This window comes from Arvicanthis niloticus, chromosome 10, assembly GCF_011762505.2.
Source record: "Arvicanthis niloticus isolate mArvNil1 chromosome 10, mArvNil1.pat.X, whole genome shotgun sequence".
NCBI classification, from domain to species: Eukaryota; Metazoa; Chordata; class Mammalia; order Rodentia; family Muridae; genus Arvicanthis; species Arvicanthis niloticus.
Window position 1 is genome coordinate 75078397 of NC_047667.1, and position 22440 is coordinate 75100836.

General features: G+C 40.4%; 1 protein-coding gene across 1 annotated transcript in view; it reads right to left on the minus strand.

Moving 5' to 3' along the window:
• The window catches only part of Cdh20 (cadherin 20), a 231590-nt gene that overhangs the window by 63258 nt on the left and 145892 nt on the right, over positions 1-22440 (minus strand). The window contains exon 2 of the mRNA XM_034513535.2: positions 3387-3772. Within this exon, the coding sequence (XP_034369426.1) occupies positions 3387-3632 (246 nt within the window). The 5' untranslated portion in view covers positions 3633-3772. The remainder of the gene's footprint in view (positions 1-3386; positions 3773-22440) is intronic.

Consider the following 22440-nt stretch of genomic DNA (forward strand, 5'->3'; position numbering starts at 1 on the left):
ATCTGACCTGAATTTGTTTGTGTCAGTTATCAACTGAGTGTCCTTGACAAGAGTAAAGATACTGATTAAACCCTTAATTTTCTTATATTATGAATGGAGAGTAGCATTAAAGCTTATTTTCAGGGGTTGCAGGGATCATTAGAGATTAATGTATGTAAAGTACAAAGGACTGTTTCCCATAGTAGGAAAGCTATAAATGGAGCCAATTATGATAATGATATATGACATACCTGCAGAGAGAAAGGATATTAACATACCCATCTTTTATCTGCCCTCTTAAGCCTCCAGGAGTAAAACTAAGCTAAAGACATTGTTGTTATGCACAGCTTAATGGCCAGAGTCCCTGCAGCATTGGAAGGGCCCTGGCCCTGCTACTCTGAGGGTTAAAGTGTAGGGACACTCTCTATTGACTTACTCTTGTGAACTTTGGTGCTTAAGGGACACCTGAAAGTGTAAAGGGACGGCTAATCTCAAACTTATTTTAGGCCAACCAGGAATCCAAGGTGTGTCTTGTCTACAAAAGAGAAATAAGAAGATAAAATCACCCCCAAAATAGCTTTTGGATTTCTTTTTGCTTAAAAGTATTCTATATAGAATATGGCATTCTTGCATTTCTTTATTCCATATACACTATTATCACTAAAATCTATTTATGCAGTTTAAAAAGTAAGGGGGAAAAAAGCTCAGCACTTATTGTGTGGAAGTAAAAGACATTTGGTTTGGAACTGGGCACAAGGATGAAAATGCATTCCCTCTGGAAATGTGCGCCAGAGCAGAGGAACAAAGACAAAACACTTAGAAGTCTCTTAAATTATGAGAGAAAAAAATTGTTCATATGTGTATGTACATGTAGAACTTTATGGCCTATGGCATTTGACTTGCAATAAAACAGGTTAAGGTATGACAAGTTATGGTGAACACAGAGCTTGACACACTAAAGCAAAATTGACACAGTCCGAGTGTGAGGGGCCTGCTTTTGGAGTAGGCTTAAATAAACAACAGAAACCAAAGCTAGCAGTGCTGAGGGGCCCCTCTGCCTCCTGAGGTTGATAAGTCTGACTGTGCTCAAATGGAATCAGTGCTGATGCTCACATTCCTTCTCTCACTTCCCCCCATATGAGAAGATACAGAGGAATCTTTGCAGACAATAAATTCTTGGGAGGTAAAGACTATGTAATCATCTTGGTATCCTGTGGTAGATGGTACAGGCTCAGGCTAAAGGTTTTGGAGGAACCTCATACTACCTTCTTTTTAAGGGTTAGTATCTTTTAGGTTGCTTCTGAGTGTGTCTACAGGTTTTCAAGATGTCCTGGTTAGTTTTGTTGTTTCCTTGACACATCTGAGAAGAGGGAACTTCAGTAGAAGAACTGCTTCTCTCAGATGGCCTGTGGGCATGTCTCTGGGGAGCATTTTCTAGATTGCTGATTCTCTTAGGATGGCCCAGTGACTGCTAGTGGTATCATCCCTTGATGGTGGTGGGTCTGCGTTATCTAAGAAAGATAATTGAACTTGGGCTGGAGGATAAATTTGTAAGCAGCAGCGTTCTTCCATTGTTAATGTCTTGGCTCTTTCTTGAGTTTCTGCTTGACTTCCAACAGTGGATGACTGCTACCTGGAAGTTTAATATGAGATAAATCTTTCTTCCTCTGGTTTCTTTTGGTCAATGTGTTTTATCATAGCAATAATAGAAAGCAGGTGAGAACACGGGGGGAGGGGATGCAAAGGGCTTCTTCAGTGAAATAGGAAGGCTCTTTCATGAACAGGAGGCATATCAGCTATAAAAGAGGCTTAGCCAGAACTGACTTCCGAGGAATATAGTTGAATCATGGTAATGAAGAAACCCAGAGAGGAAGCCGTGAATCTGAGAGAAACTGCCGAGGAGATATTGATGTGTTTGGTGACTAATTGTGCAGAAAGGATAAAGAAGATGAGGGAGAATTTCGAGGCCAGAGAATTTAATTTGTAGTATTAAGTACATCTTATGAGCAGCTGGGTTCCCAGAAGGAACTCTGCTCTACTGCTGCTACTAGCGAGCACTGCAACGTTGCAGTCGCAGTGAGTACTCATCACAGGAACCATGTCAAGCATGTTATGTGTGTCAGCTTCTCCAATGCTTCCCATACCATCAGGCAGTCATTTATTTACTCATTCACTAACCATGTTTTTAGCCAACTTTTGTATCAAGTGACAATTTTAGTGTTGAAGATGAATGAGAACAATGTTCCTGCCCTCCTGGAGGTTCTAGTCTAGTCAGGGATTAAGAAGGGCTGGAGAGGTTTCTCAGCAGGGAAGAGTGCTCACCAGTCTTGCAGAGGACCCAAACAAATTGAGTATTCATCTCAAGGTTACAACTGGATGTAACTCCAGCTTCAGGGGAATCAGTGCTCTTCCTGGCCTCAGCAGTCATTACAATCAGAAATACTCTTGTGTATGTGCACATATCCACACACACCCCCACAGACACCCACACCCCCCACACCCTCCCCCCACCCACACAACCACATCCCTCCACTCTCCACCCCTGACACACTTAAATATTTAAAAAAAAAATCCTGAAGAAAAGAAGGGAGTGGTAGGTAACTGTTAAGACTACTGAGGACTTGGGTTCACAGGGCTTTCTGGAGGCTCCTGGCAGGGCTCGGCACAGACCACAGTGTTTGTATCAGAAGCACATGCTCATAGCTTTGGCACTAAATGAGTGTTTAAGTTATCAGAATGAATTATTTATTTTCTAATTAATTTCTTGTCTTCCATCCTCTCTCCCTTTGTTGCATTCATAAAATGGTCTCTGATTAACAACCAAATAAGGCAAACAGAAGAGAAAGCCAAGGTTAAAAATGAAATGATGATAGACCAAATTAAGGGACCTTGAATATAAAGTTTATAAGTGTATTCATTGATTGTCTCTAACTAACCTTAAATCAGGCAAACTAAAAAATTTTGAAGAATGGTTGTTGTTAATTTTCATTGAACTTAAGTCTCAGCCTAGTCCTATAGAAGTGCTTACACACACACACACACACACACACACACACACACACACACACACACACAGACACAGTATAAACATTCCATTGTGTTATTTCTAGAAGGTTGCTCCTGTCTCTATTAAGGGTTGAGTGGCTTTGTTAAGGTCGGAGGCTTTTCCTGCAAAACATGGTTGTGGTTTTTTTCCCACTGAATGGAGGCTTACAGAAGGAGAGTCTGCTTTCTGACCACAAATGCAATGCTGTGTTTTAGCTGATGGTCAATAGTGTTCTACTTGTTAGCATTTTTTCTTAGACCTCAGACATAGGCTAAATGATCATTCATATTCAATTTACTTTAATACCCAAACTCAACATCAGACACCCCAAGAATTTCTCTTTCTACTGGGCACATCTTACCTTGCCGACATACAAAGGGTCAGTCCCAGTGTACTCTTCCAGGACAAAAAACTGATTCCAAACCCAGCTCCTCTTGCTTCGCTGATGTGACTGTGGTCTTTCTGAGAAGAATGTCTTTAATTCAACTTCTGGCGTTGGAGTGCTGGAGAGAACGGTGGTGGTAAGGTCCATCAGTGCCCAGAAGTAGAAGGATGCGCCAAGTCCAAGCCAACTCTTCGCATTGCTCATCCTACCCGTAGTCCACATGGGCTTGCAGGAGTTTCAGAAGTCAAGTAGGAGGGCAAGCACTGGGGTTGAGTATTTTCCAAATAAAACAAGCCACACCACAGGTTATTGGAAACTCATTCCTTCCCAAAGGAGGCCTCCACTCAAGTCAAACTGAAGTCCTGTCAAGTTAAGGGAAACACTGTCAGGGGATTCTTTCTGGGGCTGCTTATAAGTTTTCCAGAAATGACAGTAAATGATTTATCTTCTGCTCAATGAATCAGCCAGTTATTCCATATGAAACATCTTCTAATAAATAATATTTTGATTATAAAAAGATAGTATATATGCTATAATCAGCACCAAATATTTGGTTTTGGATTCTGAGACAACAAAACTTGTAAAACAAAGCAAAGCAAAACAAAACAAAACAAAAAAACACTTCTCAACAGTAGCTTACCTTAAGGGCTAGACTGTCTTATTGATTGTCTTAAAAAATTAATAGTATGTTCTTCAAAATATCTATAATCAGAAAGCCTCCTGAACTCTTCAGAATAGCATTCACTTCTAAAATTTATATCTACCAACTAACATTTCTATTAGCTCAACCGATTTTTTTGGTTTATTACAAAACAAAAAAAAATGGACTTTTTTCTTTCGCTAACAACAATTATCTGTGCCTACCCCTGTTATTGATTATGCTATGAATCTTGGGCTTCATTTATGAGCAGCCATAGATGACAACTTGTAACTTTAATCATTCTCTGAACTCATGAGAATCAAGTTTCACACTTTGCTGCTTCAGCTGTGGAGCGCTGATAGGGGCTGCAAATGTGACCTTTCAAGGATGTGAATGGTCAGTTAATCATTATATCCTTCACAGGGGACTTTAAAGTGCTATTAGTCATATGCCACTACGAGTAAGCTAAGAGTCATTCTAACAGATTTCCTTTCCTGGCCCGAAAGACTCATTTAGGCAAAGGAACATTAACTTCTACCCAGGAAACACCTTTTCATCAGTCACACTTCTTCTGTGGCTGCGGAGTCAGATTTAACCCATGACCTCACTCTTTGGCTATGACCTCATCAGCCTTCTCTTCCCTTCCATGCCTGGGTTTAATGAGACAGCCTTGGACTTGAACTACCCATCAAAGCAGTGGAAGTGTTTTCTGTGCACTTAATATTTTCACTGTTAACTTGCAGAACCATCGCCGAGCCTTGGAATGAACGTGTGCACCTGAGAATTTCAGATCCGTGCAACTAAATAGTGACCTTTGTTTTGAAAGTGGCTCAGAACAGATGCAGAGATGCTAACACAGGTCCTGCCTTCCACCTGTAATCTCCAGAAGAAGGTTGAGCATCCTCTGTAATTCTCCCCAGTGAGATGCACAAAAAGGTTTAGAAATATCCCGTAATCATTCATCTGGCGTTATTTCAGTTTGTGACAAGTCACATCCATGGAGCTGTCAAAGACGAAAGTCTGAGGAAACTGGTTTGTAACAGAGCAACAGAGAGGCTGTGCCTTTTCAGAGCTCTGACCTACAGATAGATTGTGTCTTAAGGAAAACGAATGCCAAGTGTGCCTTATTTAGGCTAATTTGTGGTATTGTTAGAAGGTGACTTTCCAGATAGCAGCCGTTCTTTCTCTCTGTGGATTCACCAATAGAAACATAGACACCTTTTTTTGGTCCCTTTCTAAGGGGAGGTGTTTTTGAAGGAAGACCCTTAGTATGAGAGGTGAATTGAGGGAAAGGGTTGATGAGACACAGTTATGCTGTCTTTGGGACATATAAGATGAAACAGAGGGTATCACCCCACAAAACTGGTAGGCAGATTACCATGCTTGTCAAGCCACAAAGGGAATGGAAGGTCTATGTCAACACACACATTTCCACAAGAGCAACAGACTAAATTAGACAGTTTGTTCTCTGGTTTTATTTTTACCCCTGATTTGTCTATCTCAAGTCATCAAGATTGTGATTAGAGCTCTGGTGATTGACTCAGTGAGTGGTTCACACGTTTACTTTCCTCATCTGTTAAGCAGGAACAGTGATTCTCCTGTCCTCTCCACAGCTCTCTCAGGAGGATAGGACTGGATAATGGGGGTTAACGACAAAAGTAACCACCGGAATTTGAAGAATCACGTAAACTGCTAGGCGCATATGTAAAAATAATGAAGACAAACATAAACCATGTTTCATGGGCACAACTGGGAACAAAGTCCTACAGGAATGTGTAATGAAATCATCCCACAGCTCTCTCATGTGTGTTGAGTACTGTTTGACAGAAGCTCCCAGCTCAATTCAATTCTATAGTAACCACTCGTGGCTTTTCCTTATGGAGAAACTTAATAAAGGAACAGCTACTAGAAAACTCTGTAATAGTAGAGAAAGGTCTTTTATAGCTTGCAGTTATCAACATAGACTGTGCTTTATGTGTGTGCATACATGTGCATTGGCTAGTGCACATGTATACATTCATACAAGATTTCTCTCCAGCACTCTTATTTTTCTCTGTTTTTTTTTTTTGAGCACCTTGTTCTGTGTGCCTGTGTTTGTGTGTATGTGTGTGTGTGTGTGTTTAAAGGTTCCTACTCTCTTCCCACTAACTAAAGTTCATAAACAGAGCAAGATTTGAGGAAATGTTGAGGGATTTTAAGTATCGTCCATTATATTCTCCCATCTCTCATAAATAGATAAGTATCATTACCAATTACGCTCTCCTGTCCTTACTTATAGATATGACCTGAAGAGTTCAAACAAAATTCAGTAGAATCTTTGTGATGAATATTTCGTGGGTAGTTCAATTGCCTCAACTTTTCTTTCCTTCTCTTGTCTAATTGGGCTCCTTACAAATAAGTGTAAAGTTTTTGTTTTCTCTACTTTCACTTTCTAAGCCCAAAAGTGATTTTGGGGTATTTGGAGCATGTGAAGCTCTCTGAGATTCTGTGAGAGGTGTAGTCTCTGGGTCCTCTGATTCAGCAATGGAGATTTCCATGCACGTAAACTCTGTGTTAAGGAACTGAGTAGTGACAAATGATGAAAGGCAAACTGGTTTGCTTCCTCAGGGTGAAACACACAGGCAATCACCCTGCCTAAATTTTGGGAAACAAAAAGCCATGCTGTACAATAGTAACACTTTTCTTATCATAGTCAGAGTTTCTGTCTACAACAGAAGGAAAAAAAAATCATTCATGTTAGACTTACTAACCATTTGCAATTATAGGCGTCATGGTTCTCACACTTATATTCTTCCTACAGATACGAATAGATTACTTGTTTGAGGCTTTTTACTGTTTCTGTAAATGCAGACGCTGGCATGAATATCTACACACGGGTCTGCTTTGGGGAGAATACCCATGCCATGTGAAGACTACATTAGTGGAAATTGACTTCTGCGCTAAATGAATCCTTTAAACGTTCCCTCACCCCACTCTTTTGAAAGAAAGCAAACAGCTTGGTAATGAACACAGTAGGAGGAAATTAAAGTTGTGCTCAAAGTGTGTTCTCAGTGAATTGTTTATTTTGTTACTTAAATTCATTGTGATATTTAAAATGTAGACAGAGGATGGTTACTGCTTTCTCCTTGAAATGAACTGGGCTTTTATGGTCTTCCTCTGATTTCCCTCCTCATTATCCAGTTTTCCTGGGCTTTTCATGAAAATGGAGGAATTGCTTAGGAAACTTCAAATGGGGTCTTTCCAGAAGACTGTTAGTGACTCCCCGTGGGAAGGTGGGATGCTTGCTTGGTTTGCTGCTGTGCTCTGATGCCGTTAGTGAAGTAGTGATGTGTGTTGACAATGGTATCTGCTAAACATATTTAAAATTTTTATCTCTTTTTGTAAACTTATAAAAAAAATTCATGTAAGCTTCAGGGAGTTGACTTTCCTCCACATCTTACATGTCAAATGGGCTACAGATAAGTACTCTTTAAGTTTCTTCACTTGCCTATTCCAGAGAGAAGGATTCCTCTCTCTCTTCCCTGATCTCGGGACTCTACTCTGCAAACTACCAGGACCCAAGACCCTGCAGTCTCAAATGTATACCCAAGATAAAAATGTCCGAAACTTCTTTATTCTCCTTAACATTACCTTTGGTCCCAAATCATATATTCATATATATTCTGTTCCGGAAGATTCTCACCTAACTAAACACTGCAAACCGCCCCAAACTCACCAGCCTGGGTGCTTGTAATGGAATTTCCAACCAGTCTGAACTTCTGCCTTCTAGATGGCTCCAAAGCAGCTAGCCCCATGTGGTTCAGCCTTAAAAACAACTCTAAATTGGCCTGTCCCAGATGGCTGAGAAGAGCCTGTACAGCAAGTGAAACAGGTGGCCTTGGCTAACATTCCAGCTTTCTTTGGTCCCTAACTATAATGCCCAATGCCAGCAGGGAGCAGTCATAGAAAAGATTATGTCTCCCCTTGTCATTTATTATCAACAAAAGACTGGGATGTTAGCTCTCAAACCCAGGACAAATGGCTGAGGTTTCTATATAACATATCCAAGTGGACCTGGCCACCAGGCTCTCCCAGAATCCCCCAGTGCCTGCCTGTTACAGGGTGTGACTGGCATACCATGCTCCCTACCCTAAACTCCTTCAGTTCAGGAGCTGGGCAGTTCTTCCTCCAGCTGCCCTTCCCTATACAATCCAGCCATTTTGGTTACCTGGCCCCCTCTAATGCACCCTTTTCTCGCCTGGTCTCCTGGCTTCCTGCTTCCCTTCTCCTCACATGGCCAAGCTCAGGGTCATTTTCACTCTGGACTTCCCAGATGTTCTTGTCTTTGGCTATGTTCTCCCTTTTATTTACAATAAAGCTCCTTCACCATACCTAGGAGAAATCATGTCTTTCCCTTTTCTTTCTTTCTTTTTTTCTCATTTAGTATCAGTGTTTTTACGATGCTGTGTGTCTTTGGCAATCAGGCTGATTTCAATCAAGAGCCTCAAAAACACACTTCAAAGAAAACAAGGAAAGAGAAATTTCACGGAGATCTTAGATGCCACAATGTAACATGACAGTATACCATAAGGTGCCCCACATTAAATCAGAACGTGGCTCTGCATCCCACGTTGTTCCATGTTTCTATCAAAGGTCTCTTGTGAGGCGTAGGAGTCAGATTCCTTCAGTATAAACTACAGGATTTCTCAGGAATGACAGCTGTGGCCACAGGGACATATATAACTAAAATGCTCATACAGTGACTGTGTATTTGAACACACATGCTGTGCAAGCAATAGCCCATGTAGAATACCACAAAGGTAATATTTTCAGTGACTTTGTCAATCACAGTTGAATTTTCCTGAATCTGTTTGCCACCTTGGAACTCCATTTGGAGAAGGGTCCATGGCATGATTTTGAATCATGAAAGGAAGAGACAGTGCTTTTAGCAGAAGTCACTTTCATTAACTTCAGAAGACCTACTCATACCTTTCTCTCCCAGCAGTCTTCAGGTCAGTAAAACCCCCAGCCTTCATCATGATTATGAAGTCACCACCCCACCCCACATCCCTGGCTCCTGAAGCCCTCATCTCTTTCCCCCTTTTATCAAAAATAGTTTTCTCATTATGTTTTATATAATAGCGTCCCCTTACTTTACTCCTCCCGATCCTCTCCACTTCTCCTCCCATCGGGATCCTTTTCTGTCTCTCGTTAAAGAAGAACAGGCTTCTAAGAGAGAACAACAGAACGTAACAAAATAAAATATAATAAGATAAAGCAAAGCCTATCACACTGAAATTGGACAAGGCAACCCAACAGAAGGAAAAGAGTGCCATGAGAAGGCAGAAGGATCAGAGACCCACTCACTCCCATACTCAGGACTCCTACAAAAATGCTACAGTGAAAGCTATAATGTATACATCAAGGGCCTGATGCAGACCCATCTAGGCCCTGTGCTTGCTGCTTTGGTCAGTCTGTGAGTTCATATGAGCTTTGCACAGTTGCTTTAGAGGGTGAGGGCCTCAATTCTTAATGGATCCAGGACTTTTCTGCTAAACACTTACTGGAGTTCTGTTCTAATCCCACACTGGTCTCACCTGCATTACAGCCCTGGATTTTCTCAAATTCATGACTCTGAAATGGGCTGTATCGTGACACCAGTGTGTGGATATTTCTTATGCCCGTATTTGTGTCATTTATCTGTCAAGGAAATGGTTGGTTAACTGATAGTGTGTACAGAATTGAAGGACTCTAACATAAAAAAATCCCAGAACAAGAAATAAGAGGATCCTTAATTTCCCTAGAGAGTTTTCTGGGAGAGTGGACAGCACTCTTGCCTGTTCTAATTTTGGCTACATCATACATGAATTCTCATGGTGTTGGTTCAGACTGTTGTCAGTTCTCTTTTTGTTTTTCAGCTTCTTGCCCTCTTTATCTTCCCTACTGCCAAAGTAGTCTATGCAAATGCAACTGTAAAGTTCATTTGCATATGGAGTTGATGTTGTAGAAAGAAAGCATAGGAGAGCTTAACTGAAATTTAGGACTGGCTCTGATTTTACATAAGAATATGAAGATGAGGATGTGAGTGTGTCCTGTGTGTGTGTGTGTGTGTGTGTGTGTGTGTGATAGGAATAGAGAAATAAAACAGCAGCAAGCTTGAATTATGTAATTAAGAACTAGATTTGAAAAGTGTATTTGGGCCCATGGTGAGGCCACACTGACCTTGTAGCCCTAACTCCACTCCCTTGGGCACAAATATAGACACTCACACTGTAGCCGCTCTGCTGCAAGTGTCCATGTCCAAGCCCTTTCAGATTTTCATCTCCACTGTAAACAGTGTTTGCAGTTGTGGTTACCCTTCTTCCCTTTCGGTGCCTCCAAGACCAGCAAATAGATTGTTGGCAATCCTTCCATACACAGTCGCTAGTAAATGGTTTACTCTCAAAAAGTCGGGAAGGTTTTGACTTGGTTTACCCTTCCTTCCTTCCTTCCTTCCTTCCTTCCTTCCTTCCTTCCTTTCTTCCTTCCTTCTTTCCTTTCTTCACTTTTCACTGTAATCAAGCTAATGGAACTGCAGCCCAGTCCACGGGCAATTTCTCTGACTACAGTCAAACGAGAATGATCACTTTTGATTTCTGAGAACTCTCTCACATGCTCACCAATGTCTCATCTTATTAAACATTTATAATTGTGTTAAATTTGTCATTGTTCATTAAAACATGTATTTAAAATATTTAAAATCATAATTCTTTGAGAAAGTTCTTGGAATAGGAGTTGAGGACAGCTGTGATGTACCTGCCAACAATCCCAGTACTCTGGAGGCACACACTGGAGGAGAATTGCCACGGATTTAGGGTCAGCCTGGTCTACATAGTCATAATGAGAAAGTCTGAAATAAAGTAAAAAAAGCAAAGACAGACGTTGTAAGCAACTGAAGTACTCAGTGTTTTCCTCTGCCATTTGTCTTGAGAATACTCTTGTTTCATGTTTCTTGTTTCATGGCACTTAGTAGGAGAACGAGTTTCTTTCAGCCTATGATGATAATTTATCTTTGAGGGAAGTCAGGATTCAAGCAGGATCTTAGCAGCAGACTTACTGTCCCACAAAGTTTTACTTCCAACCAAGGAACTCATTTCACAGCCAAAGAAGCACGGCAGAAATGATGGTGGTTGCTGCTTGCTGACTATCTTGCAGGCTGGTTTATACTCAGCTAACTTTCATATGCAGCTCAAGCCTACCTACCCAGGGAATGGTACTGCCCAAGTGGGCCTTCCATATCAAGTAACAATCACAATAGCCCTCCACAGACAGTTCCACAGGCCAGTCTGATCTGGGCAGTCTCTCAATGAAACTCCTTTCTCAGGTGACTCTAGGCTGTGTCAAGTTGACAGTTAAAGTTAACTAGGAGGGGCCATAGCAATTTACCTGTAGGGAGAAGAATTTGGAGCACAGATATATCTGATATCTAAATGAAGCTTGTTGCCTTTTGAGATAGAGTCTTTCTATGAAGCCTAAGTGTGCCTGGTACTCGTGAAGGATCTGAAAAATTGTGAGTGCTGGAGTTACTTACAGGCAAGTGCTACCACAGCTAACATAAGACTAAGATGTAAGACTGTACTATATTTAAGCAGAGAATGAATGGCTACCTAAAAAAAGTCTGATTCACAGCTTAGTATTTGTATAATTTTGAGTAATGACACAAGATGCTCGAGTCTGTCCTATATAGGTGAGATGATCATAACTGATTTTAGAAGGTCTTTGAATTAGAAAAACATGTATGATATTCGTACCACAGTGTCTGACAAGATGGTTAGGCTTGTTCCTGGAAACCACAGGTGCTCAATAAATGTTGGTTGGCTTTGTTTCCTTTAAGATGTTTACAGCTTAAGCGGAGAGGCTGCCATTAATGCTAGTGGTAGAAACAGTAGTCAGAATAAGCATTGACATAGTAGCGTTATTAGCAGCCATGACAATGTCACAGCTATCGCTGGCAGCATGAACAACAGGTGGTGTCCCGGAGTGTTCATTCTAAGCCAGGCTCTGTTGCGGCTTTTATGTTCATTTTGTCATTTCAAGAATTCTGTGGATAGTTTTTATTACCGCAAAGTACCCGAGAGTGGTATGCAGAGGTCAGATTTACAGTTTTGCAAATGGACATTGCTAGGAAGAAGAGCTGAGATTCTTCCTCAGGTGTGAGTCCGTCCATGCTCAGGCCACCACAGACTGTATCACCGGGTCTGTGCCACAGGCCCTTGGATGGAAAATGCTTGGCCTGTCAGAGAGAGAGAGAGAGATGTGATTCTGTGAGAAAGGGAAGGTGTAGTGCTGTGTATGAACTGGACCTTGAAGGACAAAGGTAGATGTTTCACTGTTTAAAGTGTCAAGAGCCTGTTTGGAAGAATAGTATAATATCTTAGAGAGCAGATTCATTTCAGGGAGAAATGAAGCACTGGGGAGATGGCCTGTAGGTAGAACATTTGCCATGCAATCCTGATGTATCCAGTTCCTCAGTATCCACATACATACTGGATGGACATGACAGCCTGGCTGTATGTGTAGTGCCCAGGAGGTGAAGATAGGCTTCCTGGAGCCAGCTGGCTGGCTAGACTAGCTGGATTGGCGAATGTCAAGTTCAGTGAGACACCCTGCCTCAGTAAATAAAGTGGAGAACAATTGAGAAGGACACCTGACATCGATCTCTGGCCTCCAATATGAACCCACATGCATACAGAAGAACACACAGCATACTTGGATAAATAAGCAAAGTAGGGACTAATGAGATATGCCGCAGGGAATCAGGCACAAGCCACTACAGCTGCAAATGCATTGATGCGTTCCAACACATGTAACTGTTTATAGTGAACAAGCCAAGGTTCTGACATGCCTACATTACAGTGAGCAAAAACTGGAGAAAGGCTGTTGGCGGGTCCAAAGGAACCAGCTAGGGGACCAAGAGAACTTGGGGAGGGGATCTTTTGGCAAAGGCCCTTCTGGAGAAAGGCCGGGTGAGATACTGAGACAGCATCTCAAGACCTTTCCTACTAAGGGCCAGTGTGGGAGAAAAGGGCTAACAGTGGCTGACGACTGTGCTGGGCTTTGACAGGAAGTGGAGAGGAGGCATTCATTAGAGACAAGGTAATAAATTTGGATTTAGACTTCAGGATAAAAGATTCATCATTCCTTGCCTGATTATTTTAAAAGGCAAGAACTTTCTTTCTCTTTTTAGTCCAAAACTTCAAAGCAGCTTTGGGCATAAAGAATTCGAGCTCTCTTCTCTTAGAGCACACCCTGGCTCTCCCTGAGCTCTCGCTGTGACCCAGCTTCTCACAGCTCAGGCTGTGTGTGCCAAGTGGCTTCCCTATGGCTGCTTTGCTGAAACTTTAGCTTCTCCTTAGCCACGACTTTGGATTTGCCTATGTTCAATGCTGTCCCTTCTATGTTTTCTCTCCCATACTGTAACAGTGAGTATTCAGCTCTCGTTCCTCTAGTGTGCAAGAAACGACACAGATACAACTGATGATCTTGCCAAGAAAAAACAAAACAAAACAAAACAAAACAAAACAAACGATCTACTCCCTAAGAATATGAAATAAAAGTTGGAAAGGTGGCTCAATCGGTAAAGCTGCTTGCTGCTGAGCTTGACAACTTGAGTTGTGTAATCATGAACTCAAAAGGGGAAAGAGTCCCACAGTGTAGGCTGCTCTCTGCCTTTCACTTGTGAGCTGTGGCATTCATATGCATGCCCACACTTGAGAGTGCACACACACACACACACACACACACACACACACACAAATAAATGTCATAAAATTGTAAATAAAACAAAAACAAAGCTTTAATTGGTGTTTTTTAAATTTTTCTAGTTGAAGGAAAAACAAATCAATGTATGCCCTTAAAAAAATTCTCATGGAGCATGACATATACTCTGGAATCTTGGTTTGACACCAGACATAGTTCTGCCACTCAAAGTATGAGTCAGACAGATTTCTTAATGTTATAAGCCTGGAATGATGGTAATAACCTTTAAAAGGTTGTTGAAGGTTATCCTGACCTAATCTTATAGATGATTATTATAATTTTAAAATTATTTCTTCCCTGTGCATCTCCCTATTCTGGTATCTTAAAGTTCTTTGTGTAATCTCCACCACGGCATGGTTTTGTATTGTATAGATATATGATCTATACAATACAAATACAAATAATACAAATAAAATATCTATATGTATAATATAGATAAATGATCTGTCTTTTATCTATATTACATGATTTTGGAGACACAGATACCCTTTTGGAGATACCCTTTATGCATGCTCTGTTGACAGTGCAATATTGAGCACTTCCTGAGAACAATATTGAGAAATTCCTGAGTACAAATAAATTTTTTTTGTAAAAACTATATTTTGTAAAAGATGTAGTTAACAGATTGGTATTATTTCTGCCCTCAAGATTTTAATTCGATATATTTTATATTTTCCATTTTCAATTTTAGAATTCATTTATGTATTCAGTCATTTATTTTGCAGTTCTGGTGATGAAACCCAGGACCTTGCACTTCTTAGACACATGCTCTACTCCCGGGCTACTCGCCCAGTCTTTAATAGCAGTTCTTACAGGGATACATTAGTGCACAGGTAACCAAAGGCCACGGAACATTAGCACAGGCAAGGAAATGGGGAGCTTTCAGCACTGAGCTCGTTGCTTCTGATAAGAAATGTGCCAATACTTCAGTGTGAGAAGTGGTCTGGAGCGGCAGTATCTCAGGAAGGTTAAAGACTGTTGCAGAATTGCTTGGAAATCCCACATGAGAACTGGCATTGGGAAAATGACAGCACTCTAAGATTATGTGATACTTATTGCATGCATGAGAATATTATTTTATAGTGCTAGGTTGGGTAACTCTCATTATCCAAGCTAGTAAAAGAAAAACAATGGAGAGATTATTAGAATTGAGTTATATGTATGAGAATTAGGAAGTAGATATGAGAGAACAGGGTATGTTGTTCCTAACCTATGAAGAGCTTTCATGTTTTGTGTTAAAGTATTGATCACTAGAATAGAGAAAAGGCAAATGACAAGTCAAAAATTCATAGATAACATGAGATGGCCAATGGATCTATATAAGAAACACACTTGATTTTCACAAACACTAGATGCTGAAGATACAAACAGTGAAGTAAAACTTAAGCCTATTAACCTAGCAAACATTAGAGAAAAGTTAACTAGTACTGTTGAGTATATGCGTGTATGTTGTATGTTCTTCACATCCTTTACACAGAATTCCAGGTTTGTATGAATTTTCTAGAAGACAATTTTGCAGTATATATCATGGATTTTTAAATGCCTATCTAATAGATCCTAAAAAATTACTTCTGATACATATATTACTTAAATTAGTGCTTCTTTTAGGCTTTTTATTTATAGCAAGAAATGAGAACAGCCAAGACATATAACAATAGATGATTTAAAAGAAATTTGATGGGCAATTTTATCTTTGAAAGGAGATCAAAATTAAATTTTAAATTGTTTTACAAAGCATTATTTTTTATCAACTTTTTAACATACTGTTGTTATAACCTTCAGTCGGAGGAATGAAAAGTTGACTGCTTGATAGTTTTGTGAGAGACTAGGAAACTATCCTGTAGAAAGACTTTATAGAGAAATAATTCAGTGATTTATTATGTTGCTATTAATTGGTCCAATATTAACAGTGGTCATTACCTGCAGAGCCTAGTCATAGTCACAGAAGGTAATAATAGAAAACATTGTGGCTCTCATGCCCTAGTTCTCACTAACTGTTAACTTCACACTGCCTAGAATCATTTGAGAATGATTTAGTAATTGTCTTTATCTGGTTTGCCTTTAGGCACTGTTGAGAGGAATTGTCTTCACTGTTAATTAATGCTGAAGTGTCCAGCCCACCGTGGGTGGCATCATTCCTTAAGCAGGAAGGTGGTTATGGGAGCATGAATTTGACTTGGTCAGTTAGTAGAGTTCCTCCATGGTTTCTGCTTCAACTTAGTGCTTGAGTTCCTATCCTGATTGTCCTAAAGGACTGAGTAGAAGTGCAAACTAAACAAAGTTTCCCTTCATATTACTTTATGGATCTCTTCCATATTTCTTATAGCAACAGAATAAAATTAATAATAAACCCAAGATTCAGTGTTTTCTTTCCCTTGATATTACTGTCTTGGATTGGCCCCCAAACATATCCAGAAATATGAACATGAAAAGTTATTCTTTGGCCTATAGGCTATAATTGAAACCTGTCTTTAAAAGTATCAGACAATAAACTCCAGGGGTAGTGATTGTTAAATGTCCTCATTTTCTGGGATGTTTTTATTCCCAGTGGTGGTGTTAACCTTGGTAACTGAAACTATCTTTTAAGTACAAATTGGCCTTTGTGTGGACTCTGAACATATTAGAAAGTCCCTGTTCCTTCCAGCCTCCAAAGTCTGGTCTGGTCAGCTTCTGATAAGATCATTGAATATATACAAGTTTTTATCCATCTTCGGCAAGTCTTCTGTTAAAAGGAATTTATTTAAATAAGTTTTTCTCAAATGACTCAAGAGAAAATAGCGCCAAATGAACTTCTTCTCAGAAAAGTTGGTTGGAGTGGCCAGCATTACTAGGAGTGACTACTGAGTGGGTCTGAAAAGAATGTTCCAGGCTGCTTTTGGCAACAAGGTTACCAACTAGCACAGAGATCAAATTAAGGGGTGAAATTATAACTACCCAATGAGGGATGAGGAAAAGGGATCCTGTTCAAGGGTCTCCATGCTTTGTCTTTGTGCTGTCTCATTGTGGCACTAATACCATTTTCTGGCTTATGTTGTTAGAAAACAAATCACATTCAGATGCCAAAGCTTAAACCAGCAATCATCATCTTACTAGATCTTGTGGTTTCTTTGGGTCATGAATCTGAATGAATCTTGCTTGAAGGATTCTGGCGCAGGCTTTCCTGGGTATCTGCTGTCAAATAGTGCCTGAATCAGAAAGGCATTGAGGTTAGTAGTTGCATGTGAGTCTGCCTGCTCTCAAAGCAATGTGTCGCCCTGTGTCGCACAGTCTCAGAACGCCTTCACGTCCGCTGTGTTCTGCTCTTTATGAGCCCTTAGAAAATGCACAGGCAAGATGAGAGACCTCAGCTCTGAGTGAGGACAGGAAAGGCTTCAGAGGAGCTTGTGGGAGGCAAATATTGTTATAAACTTCAGAAAATATACTCTGCCATATATGGGATATAAATCAGGCTATTCAGGACCAAGAGTTCAATATTGAAGAACTTTTTGTAATCTCAAAATAAACAATTCTAATTTTCATCAAGAAAAGGAAAATCCTTGCATTAAGAAAAAAACTAGAAAGTAAGTAAGTTAGACTGGTCTAATTTCTGTTTGTGTTGTGACAGACATGAAGGAGGAGTTCTGTGCCAGCTTCCATTCAGGCATGACAAATGAGAAATTAAGATTCTGACTTGTCAGTTCTAAGTAACAGAAGAATTGCTATCAGCGCCTTATTCAGCAAGGCAGCAGCGTGAAGCACACACAGGACTCAGCTTGTCTCAAGTGTTTCATATTCACTCATGACTAAGAAGAGCTAATGTCATATTTTTGAAACATTGTTTTTTTGTTTTTGTTTATGTTTTTTTTTTGAGTAAAACAAGTAAAAGCAATCATAGGACAATATGTGGCGTATGCTTTAGACATGGGTATGTTAGAAGTAAGAGGAACTTAACACAGTAATAAGTCCAACAAAACCTAGTAACCTCTGTTAACCAGTACTGTTAACCAGTACTGTTAACCAGTACTCGTTTGTGATGGTTAATATCGACTCTCAATTTGACAGGGTTTAGAATTATCCAGATTAGGCTAGCCTCTGGGCATGCCTGGGAGGGATTACCTAGGATTAGGTTAGTGGATCTGGGAAGACCCACCTTAAATGGCTGGCTCTTTTAAAAAGAGAGTGGTTGGAGTGTTTCTAATTCTCTGCCTGCGGAGGACACAGTGTGACTAGTTGTTTCACCCTCCTGTTGCCATGAGATCTCCATTGTGATGGACTACACCCCTGTGAACCAAAGTAAACACTTCTTTCCTCAAGATGCTCTCTTTAGGTATATTTTACCACAGCAGTGAGAAAAGTAACTATTGCATCATTGTGGAAATACAAGAGTAGTGGGTCATAGTGGACAACATTTCCTTCCAGGTGGACTCCTCTTTTTTTCTTTTTCGTTCTGCAGCCCACTCGTTCTAGTTATACGGTCCAGCATGAGGAATGGCAGTTTCAGCCATCCAAGTAGAAACGTTGAAGTTAGACTTCGACTCATGCCATTCCCACCTCTTTCCGTGTCTGGTTACTTAAACCCGACAGATTCTACCAAGGATGTTTCCTAAGTTTTAAGTATCAAAGTGTCTTTTGTCTCCATATCTGCATGACAGTAGTTCTTGCATCTTAAGTTTTTTTAATTACACTTCTCTCTCTGGCTGTCTCTCTCGCTCTCTCTCTCTCTCTCTCTCTCTCTCTCTCTCTCTGTGTGTGTGTGTAAGTATGTGCACAGACAACAGCAGTCCATACCATAGGGGCTGAATTCAGGGTGTCAGGCTTGGTTGTAAGTACCTTTACCAGCTGAGCCATCTTTCTGATTCTGCTCTTGTGTTTTACACCCCAGACCTCGACCACTGCAGGCTTTATAATTAGTATCCTTGCCTAATCTACTCTTCCTTATTGGCTACTTGTCATCCACAAGTTCTCTAATGGCTTCTCACTTCATAGCTGATAAAACCTGTATTTTTTGACCGGACAGTAAAAGGAACCCAGCAGTGTGACTCCTGGAATCAGCAATTGTCTCTCATCTCCAGTCCTTCCTGTACTCTATTCCTGAGTCATCCCCCATGCACGTCTCCATACATTTACTTAAACATAAATGTTGCTCAGCCCCTCCTTTCTCGACAACATCTCTTTCAGGGAACATTTATTCTTAGGCCTATCTTCTGTACCATGTGACACTCTGTCCCTTATTCTAGCATGTACATATATGTGATTTAACTTCCCTACTAGCCTGTGAATCCCCTGAGGACAATATTGGGCACCCCCACATTCTCAGAATTAGCAGGGTATCAGCACCAACCAAGAATTCAATACAACTTGGGATAGAATTAAACACAAAGTGAGCAGTAATTTAGCAATATGTATTGTCATTTCGGAGAAGCTCTTGGCATTTCTGTGGCAGTATTGAAAGAGGTGCATTTTGGGGACCAGTAGGGTGGGATCCTCACTAGTATGCCAGTCTCTTAGCACTATAACTTACCTGGGTTTGGGGAAGGAAGGAGCTGGAAGCCCTGATGACGGAACCCAAGCAACCCAGGAAAGGAGAGAAAAGGTGGAAGGAAGTACAACTCAGTGACATACGTATGTTTTAAAATCAGCATCACAGAAGACAGACAAGGCTTAGGCTGGCCGCAGGAAGAAGGACCACAACCTTAACAGAGCAATGGGGATTTAGAAGATGGGGCATTCCTGACTCTGACTTATACACAGGTGATGAGTCACAGGGGATGACTCATGGCAGAGATAATGAAACCTCCTGCCTTTTCCTGGCCAAGGGGTGACAGTGGCTGCATTGACCACAGGGAAGAAGTTTTCCACCAATGGAAGAAGTTTTCCACCAATGGGAGTGACTAACTGTCACAGGTGAGTTCTAGAGACACAGAGCCCTTGGTACTCCACGAACCTTAGAAGCCAAGGGTGTCCTCCCCAGCAGTTAGCACTGATAACACTTATATTTGGTGAAATTTCAGGAGAAATGCTGAATTTCAAGCATGCAGCAAAAAGAATTATCTGTCTTTTTAAAAGGTGCAGTCCTAATTAGCTCTACTCTTGCTGTAGAGTGTCAGTTAAACAGAAAAAATATAAAACAAACCCTTTTCCCTAACAACCTGCTGATTGAAGAGTTCTCACAGAAGTGAGAGGCCAGGATCGCTGGCTCCTTGGTGTAGGAACAGTGATTGTTATTAGGGAATTACAGTCAGTTTCCCCTGCTTTAATGTTGGCATTTTCTCCCCTTCTGATATTTAAATACCATATAATAGTGCCATGAAGATGTTCAGATGTTACTAGTGGGAGCTGCACTGACAGTTACAATTCTTATGCATTATTATGTCAGTAAAGGAACTGCGGTTTCTCTGGGATAGAAAATATGCAAAACCGAGTTTATTATCTTGTTTTCTTATGGTCCTTTTCATCTTCCTTACTAAGGCATTACCAGAGGAAATCGACATAAACTCAGGGTTCGTTATTAGACTATGAGGCTAAGAACCATTTAACAGGAACGAAACCCCTTAATTTACTTTAGGGAGAAGGATTTTGCAAGTGTTTCTCTGCTAAGTGTTAATAGTAAACGAAGGTTAATGAGTGAAAAAAATGAAAGCCTTATTAACGGGACATCTGCCCTGATATGTCTAATGGCTTCCAATCTTACTCGTCAATTTAAGTAATGGAATTGGTTAGAAGATTCAGATTAGAATTAAAGAAAGAGGTAAAACCCTATTTTCACAAGTTGCTTCAAAATAAATAAGGCACTCGCTGGCTGATTCTATATTACATCAGTCTGATTGTACTCAGTCTGATAAAATATGCCTTACCATAAAACCCTGCTGGGAGAATGTTTAATCAGATGCCTTTGATATTGTTTGAGTGAAAGCTACTTTGGACTCGAAAGAATCAAAGAGAAAATTTCTTTGCTTCTGCACTCAGTTTTAATCTACTGTGGTGGTCCATGTTCTCTGTATATGCAGCCCACTCTAACGTGCTCTCAAATAAAAGCAGGATCTGACTGGTGGGATTACAGGCTAGTCTTCAGAATTCTTGGAGAAAATGTTTTGGTTAACAATCAGGTTCATATCCAGCTCACTTCTTAGTCAATCACTAATCAAGTCAGAATCAAGATTGTCTGATGGCAGGGACTTAATAGTCTCTAGGGACTACAGTTAACAGCCACTCAATAATAATTTTAAATTACTCTTTAAAATAGCTTTGTTTGACTTCCTAGGGAACTAAATGAACACATTTGTTTCCCAAGAAAATCTCTATTTCAGTAACTAACCTTTAACAATTTGTGAATTTTGTCATAGAAATCACAGATGAGAAGAAAGGGTGGATAACTTACTTTTCTCTTTCTTCCATGGAGTGAATGTGTTCTATTTTTTATTTTTCCCCAAGCTTGCTTCTGGAGTTGTGGAGTTCGCCTCCTGCTGCCAGCTCCCACTGGATGTCAGAACAACTTAGGGTAGTCCTCCCCTTGCCAGTTTGAAATCCAGTCTTTAAATTATAATCAACTCTAAAAGAGACTTGTGGATGTAATGCATTTAGTCCAGTATGTCTAAGGGAGCAGGGTTTGCTTCCCTACTGCTGGTCTCACAGAGTCTCAGTGCTTCTCTCTGGGTGGGGTTTGTGGGTTAGAGCCAGCTAACCACCAAATAGCTGATATATTCTTAAGGCTTGAGAAAAAAGCTGGGACAAAAGATACCACATCTGGGAGGTGATCAGCAGCAAGTGATGGATAGAGGTGGGAGGGAGCAGGGTATCCAAGCAAAGGGAGCTGGCAGTTGTCCTTGTCTAGAGAGGGGACAGACAAAGGATGCTGGCCTTGAATAGTTGAAGCCCTAAGGGATTTCTTAACTGAATCTAACTGCTAAGGACTATACACAGTATTGTACAGTAAGGGATAAAGTTCTTTGGACATAATGACATCAGAGACAGCTGAAAATAATCTAGTATAGACATCCATAAGCTACTGAGGTATTTCAGAAAGATAACATAAAAGGCTAACAAATTGCATGTCTTTTCCACTTATAATTACTTAGTGTTTCTAGTAAGTGAATGTAGTTTCTCAGCTGAACTGCTCTTTCAAATTATTCTTAATTAAATAATACTCCCTGAGAAATCTGTCATTACCAGCAGCCAAGGAATATGGGTTTATTGAGCTTGCCTGAGGCTGTTAATGCTCCAACAAACAGTCTCTTAATTGCCATAAGACTAATTTCAGTGGGGACTGTACTTCACTTTCTCCAAGAATCTCACTGTACGCTATGTATCTGAAACTTTTAGTTTTTACTTCTGTGTTATAGAGTTCTGTAAGGCCAGAGAGATCATCCATTTTCTAATTATCCAGCCACTGAGTAAGTCATTCTTCATAATAAAAAGTGTGTTGTTGAATCTGTAATCTTCTCTGTTTCCATTAAGATTAAAGAAAAGTAACTGAGAACAGATTTTAAAATTGAGCCACCCCCCTCCGACCCCCACCAGTTTATTTCAATATCTTGAAAGTAAGTGACATTTTTTTCCAGGAGAAGTCATTTAGGGTCTGTTCAAGACCTGAGTTACTTGTTTTTCCAGAAGGTAGTAAGGTGGACTGGACAGAAA